The sequence below is a fragment of the Myotis lucifugus genome, unplaced genomic scaffold (genome assembly GCF_000147115.1).
Source record: "Myotis lucifugus unplaced genomic scaffold, Myoluc2.0 scaffold_145, whole genome shotgun sequence".
NCBI lineage: Eukaryota > Metazoa > Chordata > Mammalia > Chiroptera > Vespertilionidae > Myotis > Myotis lucifugus.
The window spans coordinates 1,843,302-1,856,566 of NW_005871193.1; the positions used below are offsets into that span (position 1 = coordinate 1,843,302).

The 13,265-nt window shown below is 47.6% G+C and overlaps 1 protein-coding gene across 9 annotated transcripts in view; it reads right to left on the reverse strand.

The window, feature by feature from the left end:
• Positions 1–325: 325 nt before the first annotated feature.
• The window catches only part of EIF2D (eukaryotic translation initiation factor 2D), a 32,400-nt gene continuing 19,460 nt past the window's right edge, over positions 326–13,265 (reverse strand). For 7 of the 9 annotated variants that reach the window (XM_023759004.1, XM_023759007.1, XM_023759005.1 and 4 more), the window contains 11 exons: positions 12,311–12,418; positions 9,998–10,254; positions 9,427–9,544; positions 7,687–7,732; positions 7,164–7,267; positions 6,893–7,042; positions 6,440–6,529; positions 5,254–5,349; positions 4,139–4,259; positions 1,944–2,118; positions 326–528 (listed from right to left, as the gene is read on the reverse strand). In XM_023759004.1, the coding sequence (XP_023614772.1) occupies positions 458–528; positions 1,944–2,118; positions 4,139–4,259; positions 5,254–5,349; positions 6,440–6,529; positions 6,893–7,042; positions 7,164–7,267; positions 7,687–7,732; positions 9,427–9,544; positions 9,998–10,254; positions 12,311–12,418 (1,336 nt within the window). In that variant the 3' untranslated portion in view covers positions 326–457. The remainder of the gene's footprint in view (positions 529–1,943; positions 2,119–4,138; positions 4,260–5,253; positions 5,350–6,439; positions 6,530–6,892; positions 7,043–7,163; positions 7,268–7,686; positions 7,733–9,426; positions 9,545–9,997; positions 10,255–12,310; positions 12,419–13,265) is intronic. The other 2 variants (XM_014460933.2, XM_014460935.2) reach the window with 2 other exon arrangements.

The following is a 13,265-nucleotide window of genomic DNA, read 5'->3' on the forward strand; positions in this document are numbered from 1 at the left end:
CTTTTGTCATCAACCCAGGCAAAACAGCTGGGTTCTGCTTTCTGTATGTAACCCTTAGAGATGGGAAGGATTATTTTGGCCTGGGAGGCTAATTAGATAGTAGGAATAGATGAGCAAGAGGCTGTGGGTTATCTGTCAGAGGGACTTCAAACTAACAGGAAGGCCTCACCTGCCTGCACTCTGGTGGGCCACCTGGGCTTGAGAACCAGGGAGGAACTCAAACCTGAATGGAAAGGCACGCCAGCCTCTTCTGTTGGTAAAACGGCTCCTGGCTTGAAAATTTAGTATATTTTAGCTGAGTGGAGGAAACAAGAGGGAAATCAGATTTAGATTAGAATAAAAATTTATTCTGGTAAAGAATTATATATTTTTTATTTGCAAAAGCTGAAAACGCTCCTATGAGTGAGCAGCCCAGAACCTGGATTCCACGGGATCGACCACATGAAGCAAGAGTCTGTCACTTCTTCTTGCCAGGCTTGGGGGCCTTTTCGAGGCCTTGGATGTGTTTCCGAGGAAGCTGATATTCTTCTACAATCCGAAACACAGGAACTCGTCAGTGGGGCACAACTCCCCCTCCCACAGCCCCTGCTCTGTCTCACAAGGTCCCTCCTTGGCCCCAACCCACACAGCTACCTCCTGGCCCTCTCGTCACTTGGGTGCTCATTCTGTTGACAAGCCTCTGTTCAAACCATTTCCACCATGGAGCTGCTCCTCTACACTGCTTAGACTCAGCTCCTACAGAAGCCTTCTGGGATGAAGTGTTGTTCCTAGATGTGGAGGTACGTGTGAATTTCAGTAATTTTCACATTGATAGCTACTTGCTAGGTGTACTTCAGGCATTGAGAACCTTCTCATGAGAGAATGTGTCTGTTTTCCTCTGTATTTGTCTCAGCACCTCATACAGGGTTCTTCACTTGAAAAGGCTCAATTATAAAAGTTAACTGCTGATTACTGCCTTATCATAAAATAAATTTGCTTATTGAGCATTTATTATGTGCCAGGCCCTGAGCATGATTAAAGGATGAAAAGGGCAAGGTCTCTGACTTAAGACGCTCAGCAGGAAGTTCAGACATTAGAAAAAAATTAGCCAAGTTGCAGACACTAACCAGTACTATAAATACAGTTGGAAAATGCTACATTAGCAATTTTTCAAACTCTAATTTTAGGAAACAGAAAAAAATGGGACACGCTCTGAGACAGGCTTCCCATGACCCCTAAGCTGGCCAATGAGCCTTTAGGGTCAGGCGGAGTTGGCTGTGGGAGGCACACCAGGTGAGTACCCAAGTGTGGATGTGCGTGGTGTGTCTGGGGCACAGCAGGAGGCCAGCGGCTGAGGCCTGGGAGGGCCTTGTTTCTGAGCGCACCAAAGAGGCAAAAATAACTTTAGAGGAGAGTGATGTAAGCACATTTGTTTTAGAAAGCTGACTCAGGCAGAAATGCAGAAGACAGCTTGAATTGAGGCCAGACTGGAGGCTATGTGACCCAGAGTTGGTCGAAAGAACTTGGCTCTACAGCAAGCATGTCAAACTCGCGCGAGTTTGACATGCTTGCTCTATAGTCGGACAAAGCAAAGTTCAGAGCCCAGCTACACTAGCCAATAGCTGACTATCTCAGGGCAAGGGACTGAACCTCTCAGAACCTCAGTTTCCTCATCTGCAAAACAGAACCAGTTCTGCAGCTTCATTACGATCAAGAGAGGTCATACCTGCAAAAAGTGCCTAGCAGCTGGGGTGCCCAACAATGCTTATAAAAAGGGAAGTACCTGGAAGAAAACTACTCCAAAGGGTGGTGAAAGGAACATTGAATTTGGGGCCAAAGAGTCTAGTTCAAACATTAGCTCCACCTCTTGCTGGCTGGTAAAAACCCTATGGCCATATACAGAGGATGGGAAGATTTTCGCCAAGAGAGATCCGTGTCTCTGCTTCTTCAGAGGAGATGCTCACCAAGCAACAGCCGGCCGAGGTGGTGGACCTGGTTTCCCTGGATCTGGACCTGCAGGCTGTCCTTGGCCCCAGGGGCAGGAGTGACAGTGGTGCTAGCCTGGCAACGCTGCTGCAGGGTGGCAGCCACTGTGCATGGGTCCAGACCGTAGGCCTCCAAATTCCGGACCACAGTCACCTGGGGGGGGCGGGGGGGACAAAAGACTGATGATGGGTACGGACACGTGCCCTCCCTCCAGAGGGCCTGCTAGCAGCCTCATCACCCACTATGTTCATCATCCCTGCAACCATGGTGTCTTTTCATCCAAATATTTTATTTTTGTACTTCTAAATTGAGTCTTTCTAGCTCATCTAATATATGTGTTATGTATTTAGTGGGATAAATATTCTCTATCGCACATACTCTGAGTGGCCAGATTATTATGACCACCCCATCAGTACTTTGTTGGGCCACCTTTTGCCTTCAATACTGCAGCGATTTTTCTTGACATTGACTCCACGAGATGTTGAAAGGTGATGCGAGGAATCTGACACCGTGCCTGATGAATAGCACTGTCCAGTTCTGTGAGATTTGATGGTTGTGGAACCAGCTGCCTGATGGCTCTTTTAACTTCGTCCCACAAATGCTCAATTGGATGGAGATCTGGTGATTGTGGGGGCCACCTAAGCAAGGTAAAGTCTCCCTCATGTTCTTGAAACCACTCCTGCACAATATGAGCACCGTGGTATGGCGCATTGTCTTGTTGGAAGACGCCATCTCCATTGGGATATGCCATCAACATGATAGGATGAATTTGATCAGCAACAATACGTAGGTATGTTGTGCTATTCAGATGTTTATAATGGTCTGGCCTTCTAGCAACTTCAGCGTGAAATTATAGCTAATTTGCTTACAAACGTCAGGTGGTCATAATAATCTGGCCACTCAGTGTATATAATATAGTATACTTTTTTAAAAAGTGTGTTTATTATGGAGAATTTTAAGCAGAAAGAAAAGCAGAATAGTATGATGAGCTCCCACAACCCATCACCAGTTTCAATAGTTATCAAATCATGACCAACCTGATTCATGTCCCCATCCACTCTTTTATTGCTCTAAAGCAGCGGTTCTCAACCTGTGGGTCGTGACCCCTTTGGCGGTCGAACGACCCTTTCACAGGGGTCGCCTAAGACCATCCTGCATATCAGATATTTACATTACGATTCATAACAGTAGCAACATTACAGTTAGGAAGTAGCAATGAAAATAATTTTATGGTTGGGTCACAACATGAGGAACTGTATTTAAAGGGCCAGAAGGTTGAGAACCACTGCTCTAAAGCAAACCCTCCCAGACATCAGATCACTTCATACACAAACATAAGGGCTTTTTTTAAAAATCATAAAAAAACAAATCAAGGGAGAGACCATACACACATTGCTCAGTACCGAGTCTGGCACATAAATTATATGCTCAAGAAACTGGCTAATTCCTAATTATTAAGGCTGCTATTGGTTCTCATTTATTGAATGCTTATAGGCCAAGTACTATTCTAAGTGCTTCCCCGTGTATATTCCTTCGCTGATCCTCATGGTGCCTGCTCAGGTAGGTATTATTCCCATCTTTTTACATAAGGAAACTTAGGCAAAAAGACATTAAGTAACTTGTTCAAGGTCAAGCAACGGCCATGTTTGAACCCAGGTCTCTAATCCTGAAGCCCACGCTCATAACCCTGCACTACTAGAAGGTTATTTATTTTGAACCCAAGTCTGTCTTCTTGGGACTCCCGCCCAGCCATCCTGCTGTCTTCTCGAGGCACACAGAACGTGCACACCTTTTCCCCAGGACAGCTTCCCAAGACTGTGTGTGGCCAAACTAAACACAGTCCGTTCCTTAGCAACTCTTTACAAGTTACCTTCACTGAGCAAGGCCCAAGAGATAACGGAATCAATAAGACCTGAAAGCCTTTAAGACAAAAAAATCTTATTTACCTTTGGAACCAGGCTCTGGCCAGTTTCCTGGCACAAAATCCTAGCAGGCAGTGAGTGAGGGGTCAGCTTTACCTGTTTTCTATGCAGCCCAGCCCAGTCACACACACATGGGTGTTTCAGAAATCACCTCTGAGGTGTTTGAGGCCAATCTCATTAGCTAGAGAGACCAGAACTTAGCTGGAACATTAAATCACCATTTTCAAATATTGTGTCTTTTTAAAAATTACCTTTTTATTGGAAGCTCTCTGTGCTAGGGTGATGTCAATGGGGCAGATTTTGCCTTTCTTCACAACGGGCCCTTGTCCAGGAAAGGTCACTTGATAGGCAGGCTGCAGCTTTTCCAAACACCTGAAACAGGTGTCAATGAGCTGTGGGCTGACAGAGCCAACAGGAACCGTCCCTCGCTCCCTACCACCAGCCGCAGTGTTTGCCCTTGGCTGCACCTGAGAATCATTCAGATCACCGAGGGAGCTGCTCCCCGACCATTTAAATCAGAAACTAACCAAGTGTATCTGTATTTTAAACTCCCCAGGTGCGGCCGAAGTTGAGACCCACTGCATACTCGGGGAAGGGAACTTCAGCGACGTGAGCCCCGCCCACTGGCCTGGCCTTCAGAGAATCTGCCCAGGCTTCTTTATGGATTTCTACCTGTCTTACACTCTACCTTACCCCGGCTGGTGAAGTGTCACATCTCTGACATGTTGCAATGATGCACATGTTACAGAATGCCTTTACCACAGGGAATTTCTCCTTTTATTTAGCCAGATTTTCTCTTTGCTATGGCATACATGGGTTTTGACAAACTTCTATCAAGGGGCAGACAGTACATATTTGAGGCTTTAAGGGCCATGTGGTCGCTGTTGCAACCACTGGACTCTACCACTGTGGCACTACAGCAGCCCTCGGACAACACATAAATCGATGGGCGTGGCTGAGTGCCAATAAAGCCTTGTTTGCAGAACCAGGCAGCAGGCCAGATCTGACCCACAGCCGTAAGTCTACAAACTCCTGACATAAATTATTTTCAGTTTTGGTTCTGTGAAAAGAAAGAGTATAAGAATCTTTCCTTTGAAGACTTAATTCCTTCTTCACCTTCTTTTGCTTCTAAATCTTTCTGGAGTTCTTATTTTTAAAGTGTTCTTTTTCTTTCTCCCTCTCAAGTTCTCCTCTATTGTGCTGGCTCATGTCGTCCCAAAGACCGTTCTCATGAGAATTACCCAAGCCTGTGTTTATTTAGACTAACGGGGTATGAATTATGGAAACAAAGTCAGAAACGAAGACAGTGACGATTCTAAAGTTCAATGTGCTAGGTCCTAGGGAGAGGGGCGGTCTTCCCCATTACCTGGTCAGGAGACTGTCCCATGGAAGCTTCATGACTGTGTGCTGTTCACTTTTCTCTAAGATGCAGTCACACAGGATGGGATCCAAGTGCACAAGACTAAAGGGAAAGAAGAGGCTATTAATAGAGAAGTCCTAGCCTCGCCCCTTCTCAGGGGCCCAGCTCAGAATTCACCTCTTATCATAACACCCTTTTTAGCCAGGATTACTAGAATCAAAACGGGACCACACTCCATGAAACAGTGCACCCCGTGGGGGAGGTGCAAGCATGCTTTCCCAGAACAGGGAGAAGCGGGCCGTGGGGGGAAAGTGGGATGGGGAAAACTGAAGACCAGGAGTCTTGGCTCAGTTCTGCTACTAGCTAACTATGAGTAGGCCAGTACAACCTATTGATCATATGGATGTCTTTTAAAAGTAAAAATAAGCCCGGCCAGTGTGGCTCAGGGGTTGAGTATTGACCTATGAAACAGGAGGTCATGGTTCGATTCCTCGTCAGGACACATGCCTGGGGTCTGGGGAGTGCAGGAGGCAGCTGATCAATGATTCTCTTTCATCATTGATGTTTCTCTCCCTCTCCCTTCCGCTCTGAAATCAATAAAAATTAAAAATAAATATTATGGAATGCTTTTCATTTAGTAGTTTTTCTGTATCCACTTACCAAGAAAACAGAAGCCCTAGCTGGTTTGGCTCAGTAAATAGAGCATCAACCTGTGGACTGAAGGGTCCCGGGTTCGATTCCAGTCAAGGGCACATACCTGGGTTGTAGGCTCGATCCCAGGTGGGGGCGTGCGGAAGGCAGCTGATCAATGATACTCTCTTATCACTGATGTTTTTATCTCTCTCTCCCTCTCCCTTCCTCTCTGAAATCAATAAAAATATATTTTAAAAAAAAGACCAAAAAGCTATGATAATTCTTTAAAGTTTACATTTTATCACTCACAATAAGCACCTGCATTTGAAAATCAGTGGTAGGTAGGTATGAGATCATACTTCCCAGTCTATAGCCAATGTTGACATCAAATATGGAACCCAACACCCTAGACAATAACCAGGTGTCCACAGCCCATGGTTTAGAACCCTGGTCTTGATTATTTCTATACGCCCGTCCATCCCGACATCCTCCACAAATTGTCTGAGTCCGCTAAAGATGAACTCTAACAACACAGTCAGTCTCCTCCCGATCCACTCACTTTTTGTTGTCTGCATCAACCAGGTCATTTTTCTTGGCGTAGTCAATGATGATCATCCGGACCTCACTGCCCTCGAGAATGCTCCCCTTCCTGGGTGAGAAGTGGGGGGGGTTAATTCATGGTGTGCCAGGAGACAACCTGCAAACACCAGGACTCACTCCCTGCTCAGCAGCGTGCTTTCCCCAGCGTTTCAACCTCTTCTCTTCCCTCGTCCTGACCGAGGTAGTAAGTAGGGCCACGTAAGGAGTGATTACAGGTAGAAAAGGGAGAGACCTACTCTCTCGTTCATTTAGTCCAGAGACACTTTCTGGGAAGGAAGCTTGAGCTGGACCTGGGGGAAGGGAGGACAGGGCGGGGAGGTGTTGCCAGTCACAGAAGAATACTACTCAGGCGGAGAGGACTTCAGGCCAGAACACCAAGCAGGCAGAGCAGGGCTGCTCTCCAAAAACTCACTTGTGGCCAGACTCCTGGAAGAGCAGGCTCATGCTGGCTGGGACACAGTAGAGGGGTTTTATATCTGGAGGGTGATAGGGCTGTTCCCTGCTACCCTCCTGGATAGTCTGGGAGGTCGGGGAGGGCTCAGGTATGACGAAAGATGTGATCCTAAAACCCAGCAGAAGGAAAGAAAAAACACATTTTATACTAGTGTGTCTGCAAGTCCCAGTCCACGGCCCCGGTGCCCCAGGGCCAGCGGAGCTACGGTGAGCAGGCCCCCTGCACTCACCTGGGGTGTTTCCAGTCCACAGCCACAATGCTCTCCACCCCTTTGCTCAGCTCCTTGACCTGTATAATCTGCTCCTGCTGCATTTGCTGCAGGAACTTAGAGAGCTAAGGGAGAGAGGGCCAGTGGGAGGGGACTTTGTCACTTCTGCACACACTGAGCACCTAGGATGTGCCAGACACCGAGCTAGGCAGGTCCTGGGGAAGAACACGGGACAGTCCCTGCTCTCATCAAATTAGGAACTGGGAGGCCCCCACCCAGAGGCTCAGGGGGTGAGAAGCTGCTACAGACTAAATGGTGAAGCCTTTCCAAACTCTGACCAGATATCAAAGGGTGAGGAGGAGAGAAGGGAGTAGGTCCACCCACTGCCTCAGCCCAGGGAGTTTTCTCCCCGCCCCCACCTTATATCTGGAATTAAAAGTTTAATTCCAGCCTCAGCCCTGGAGAACGGGCTTCCCGTGCCCACCCAGCATGCCATGTGTGCCCCAACACAACTCTGTGGGTGTGCAGAGAAGGGCCTGCTTACTTTTTTGTAGCTTGACTTCTTTATGTCCAGTTGCCGTCCTTCAGGGCTGATGGCAGATGGAAAAGGCAAGTTAAGCTAACAGAGCCAGAGTGGTGGGACCTGCCTGCACTGAGGGAGGCCTTTTCCTGAGCCCTCCTCCCCCACGTTCAGAAAGAGGCCGCAGTGCCAGAGCTCTGCCCGATGGCCTCGCAGTGGGACACGCTCCAGGCTACTCTAGATCTTTACTGTCCGACAGACCCCTCCGTGAAGATGGAATGTTCACTATTATTCTACAAGTGTGGCAATTAAGCACTTGAAATGTGACTAATGTGTCTGAAGAACTAAATTTTAAACTCTTCATTTTAATTCATTTAAACTTAAATAGCCACTGTACTGGATAGAGCTTTAGATTCCTCTGAAACTAGACAACTTTCTGAGGCCTCAGAAGTTCCACCTCAGGGTGAACCTTTCCAACACTGAGCTCATGGCAGTAAGTGGGCCTAGAGCAGGACTCCGAAAACTAGATCCTGCACGGCCTTGGCCTTTGTGCCACAACCCAGAGTGGAATGGTTGCAATAGAGACTGCACGGCCTGAAAGCCTGGAATGTTTACTATCTGTTTCTACAGAAATGTTTGCCGATTCCTGCCCTAGCGCTACTAGTTCACAGGGGCGGCCCCTAATGAACGCTCCCCCCAGAGCTTCCATCTTCTCTCCACATGCGCCACACACCAGCACTGCGACTCCCAGGGAGCCCTTCCAGAAACCACCAGGTTAGGAAGCTCTATCTGGAGCACATTCCAGGGTCCCTCAGTTACCTGCCACCAGCAAATTCAGGGCCAATGACCAAATGCCTGCCATACACTCCAGACCCCCTCTTGTCTAGGAAAGCCTTTACAAAAGAGAGGTCAGTCTCAGGGTACAACTCAATAAGCAAACCTGCTGACATGTTGTTTGTTAAGTGCTTACTAAATGTCGGGCTATTTAATCTTTTTTTTTTAAGATTTTATTTTTACTAATTTTTAGAGAGAGAGAAAGGGAGAGAGAGAAGCATCGATGTGAGAGTGGAACATTGATCAGTTGCCTCCAGCACACCTCCTACTAGGGATCAAGCCCACAAACTGGGCATGTGCCCTGACTGAGGATCGAACCAGCAACCTTTCGGTGCACAGGATGATGTCCAACCAACTGAGCCACACCAGCCAGGGCAGGCTGTGCTCGAAATGAGGGCTCAGAGAAGCCCAGAGCCGAGTTCAAGCTCGCCTGCTCCCCTCGCCTGCTCCCACTCCCTGTGGAGCTGCCATTTGAGCTCAGATGGCTCTGTCTTCAAAGCTCAGGTCCTGTCCCCAAGTGATACTCCCTCTCCAGGTGGCTGGTGCTTGGAGGAGGGGTGGGGATCACACTGATTCTTCCTCCTGATACAACCTAACCCAGTCCACCTACTTCTCAGGAGAGTGAGGGGGTTCCAGAAGAAGCCTCCTGACAGAGGCCGCTCGGGACTCTTCCTGGACAGGACGTGCTGCCAGGAGCACCACAGCAGCGCAGTGCCCTGAAATCCTTGTTTGTTTCCTCAGCATCCTGTCGCTGGCTAAAATTTAAGTTTTAAAACTTAGGACCTACTTTATTTACCAGATCAACCCTGTACTCCACTCTTTCCACTATGTGTCCTTCAACCAATGCCCCATCAGCCCTGTCCTGTCCCACCACCAAGGAATACGGCAGACTGTGCCTGGCCACCACCCACCCACACATGCCTTCCGTACCAGCAGGAGAACACGTGGCTACCGAGGAACGTGCTGGTGAGTAGAGGGAGGTCGGTCTTTTTGATTCGGCACTTCAAAGCATGCAAGAAGCATTGCTGTAGCAGTTCATCCATTTGCTCTGCAAGGAGAAGACAGAACCTTATCCTTCCTGGGGGATACAGATGCCTGGCACTCCCCGCCCAGCTCCACAGTACCCCACTTTACCCACGGAATCCATCCCCAGGTTCTGAAGCTCCCAGACTCACTGGAGCACAGAGCCTTTGAAGAGGGCTGACCCCAGAGAAGGGGTTAAGCACAAAGTCCCACCCAGCCAGGAGCCAACACTTCTGACAGAAACCTTACAGGGCTCTGAAGCTGGAAACAGTCCAAATGCCAGGGCAGACTGACCCCAGGGAAGCCTGACTTGTGTGGGGGAGACTCCCAAGTGAGATGTCAAAAAGCTGTTGCACCGCCTCAACAGAAATAAGGACGTGCCCTCCCCTCCCAGAGGCCCAGTGTCCCTCTAGTCAGGGGAGTGGATCGCTTCAGGCTCCTAAACTGAGAGGATGGCCTCCCACTCCCAGCGTTATACCTTGAAGGGTCTTGCTGTCTGCGGGGTCTGGGTTCAGGCCCCCGACGCCAGGGTCTTCTGAGGCTTCTGGTAGGGTCTTCTCCCCACACATCTGCTGATCTTCCCCATTCTCCTCCTCCTTCCCCTCCAGGGTAAGGCGCCTCATGTCATCCTGCAGGGCGGGGCCTGCCTGGACAGACCCCTTCTCTTCACTGACATCTGGGGGATCCAGGGTCAGTGGGGCAATGAAAGGTGGAGAGGACTTGTCTCCAGATCGCCTGGAAAAAGCTCATGTCAGAAACACCAAGCCCAGCACTTTCCAACCTGGGTCAGGGGTCAGCCAGAGAGAGTAAGAGCCACAGGCTGGGGTGGGGTGTCCAGGAGAGGACAGAGAACCTGGAGTCTCATATCAAATCTATTTCCAGTTCTGTGACCAGAAATGTCACATGCCTCAGTCTCCTCATCTCTGAAATGGGGAGAATAATTCTTGACTCCTCTCTATCTCAAAGGAATAATAATATTATTAATAGACATCTGGGGACAGAAAAAAATTAAAGAAAAATAATTAAAGAGAACCCCCAAAAGTATTCTATTCATATGAGTTAAAAATAAAACTATTTTGAATTAAAGAACAAAATTAAGATTGCAATGCATCTGGAGGACTAGTTTGGTGAAATACAAAGACCCAAGGCTCCCAGGATATAACAAAGTACAAACACCTGTAATGCTCAAGGACTGCAAAGCCACCTGCTCTGTGTTAAAGCAGAATGCAATCGAGCTTGCAGAGTAGAGATTAAAAAGGGGTTATGCCACTAAGCCAGGGGTCCTCAAACTTTTTAAACAGGGGGTCAATTCACTGTCCCTCAGACCGTTGGAGGGCCGGACTATAGTTTTTAAAAAAACTATGAACAAATTCCTATGCACACTGCACATATCTTATTTTGAAGTAAAAAAACAAAACGGGAACAAATACAATATTTGTATTTGCATGTGGCCCGAGGGCCGTAGTTTGAGGACCCCTGCACTAAGCCTTCCCCTCCCAGAGGTCCAGTGTCGCTCTAGTCAGGGGAGTGGAGCCTTAGGAAAAGAGAAAAAAGAGTGATGCCAAACAGCAGAGCACAGAAAGGTAGAAGCGCCAAGCTTGATCTTATCCAAAATTATGTAAATCAAACTACGTTTTAACTAACAGCTACAGCAAGGCTTATTGGTGACCAGTGAGGCCAGAGTGTATGGTTAGGGTTCTCTGATCAGGTCAATATCAGAAATATTTTTAAAAGGGGGGAGGGAGTGGGGGCTGAGGAGCTGCTGATAAAACAACTTAGCATGACATTGACTGCAAGGTGCAGCAAGAACATCAGTAAGCAGCTCACAAATGTCTGCGAAACAGCTGATGAGGTTGTACCCCAGCAAAGCAGGGCTTAGTGAGTATTTGTAAAATGAGCAACTCTAAGGGAGGGCTAAGAAAGTAAAGATGAATCTATACCAGCAGGCCACAACACTGGCCAAAAGACCAGGCATAGCCGAAACCGGTTTGGCTCAGTGGATAGAGCGTCGGCCTGTGGACTGAAAGGTCCCAGGTTCGATTCCGGTCAAGGGCATGTACCTGGGCTGCGGGCACATCCCCCATAGGAGATGTGCAGGAGGCAGCTGATCGATGTTTCTAACTCTCTATCTATCTCTCTCCCTCCCTCTCTGTAAAAAATCAATTAAATATATTAAAAAAAAAAAAAAAAGACCAGGCATAATGCTTTTGAGAAAAGCACTATTTCCTGTTTTGGTAAAGTGACAAAAAAAAAAATAACCAGAAAATAGACTCGTACATGGCTCCACAGAGCAACTGTTACAGTGAGAAAGCGTAACTTCCATCCTGGAGAGACTGGAATGTGGAACCTGAACAACATCATCATCATCATCACCTGGTGCCTAAGGATCTGCTCTGCTTAGATTTGGATTCAGAAGTGAGAATTTCTGAGCACTTGTCATAGGGCCAAACGATGCCTAAAAGTGCATGGCAGACAAGGCCAGATGGACCAGAGCTATAAAAACAAAGATTATAACTGCACTGAGGGGAGGAGCAGCCAATCCCTAAGGCCTTATTCAAAGCCTAGGATTCTATAATCCACCTAGAAAATAATCAGAGTTCTCTCTAATTTCTTCTCCATACAGACAAAAAATATATGTATATTTCTTCACATGTAACAAAGAAATTAATGTCTGGGTCAGCAACTTGCCTAAGGATACAGCAGGGACCAAAACTCTCACTTCTGAATCCAGGCCCCATGCTCTCTCCACCCACGCAGCTACCCGTAAAACAGAAAAAAACAGCAGACCCACCACAAGTGGTCCTCGTAGGTGTGGAGCACAGAGAAGCCCCTTCCCTTCAGGCCTGAAGTCAGCATCTCAGATGTGGACATGGCAGCCACTCCGATGGCCACAGGGGCCCTGAGAAGGAGAAGGCCAGAGACAAGGATCAGGGAGTGTCTTCCAGGGGAGCACAGCAGGACCACCTTCCCACACACGTGCTAAAAGCACCACGGCTGCAACTCTAAAGCACCCACTAGGATCACAGAAATCTCAATTTTCTTCAGATCGCCTAGAAATATGACTTTCAAAAATCCCTTGACCAAATATTCCCCTTCTTTTAAGCAATTCCTCTGCTGATGTTGACACTTTGTTTTATTTCCATTATGAATTAAACCCAGGCAGGCCATTAAGCCCATGAGAGGATATTTAAAGTTCCCTTTCTTTAATTTCAAAAATATAAATTACTTCCCTACCTTAAAGAAAGCATAGCCATCCTATACCGAAGTTCAGAAAAGAGGCCATTCATAAGCCATAGTTAGGCTGAAGGATAGCGTAAGGAAGGGAGAAGAGATAAATAGTGGCACCAGCTAAAGAGGTTCCTTCTGAGTTGACTCTTTATAACGGGATTTGCTCTGTGTAACTATCTATCTAAGAACTGGGTGTGTCCAGAATGTCAAAAACCACCATATTTATAGCAACTACAAAAACTTCCAAGGCCCAAATGGGAAATCTCCGTCATCCCAGTGTTACGCAAGCACTGCCCACACACTGCTTGTAAGGATCAGTGACCAGCTGGGTAGCTGTGGGGTAAGGTCACCTGGGCCCAAGCAAGAAGATTCAAGAGCGGAGTTCCCAACACCTGAACTTGAAAAATGTTTGCTAATTTAGCAGCTCTACTTCCTGGGCCCATAGGTCAGTTATTGCTACAGACACTTTGAATCTGGCTTCTTTCCCAGCTCCTAAAAGAGGGGTCTTTCCAGCCCCT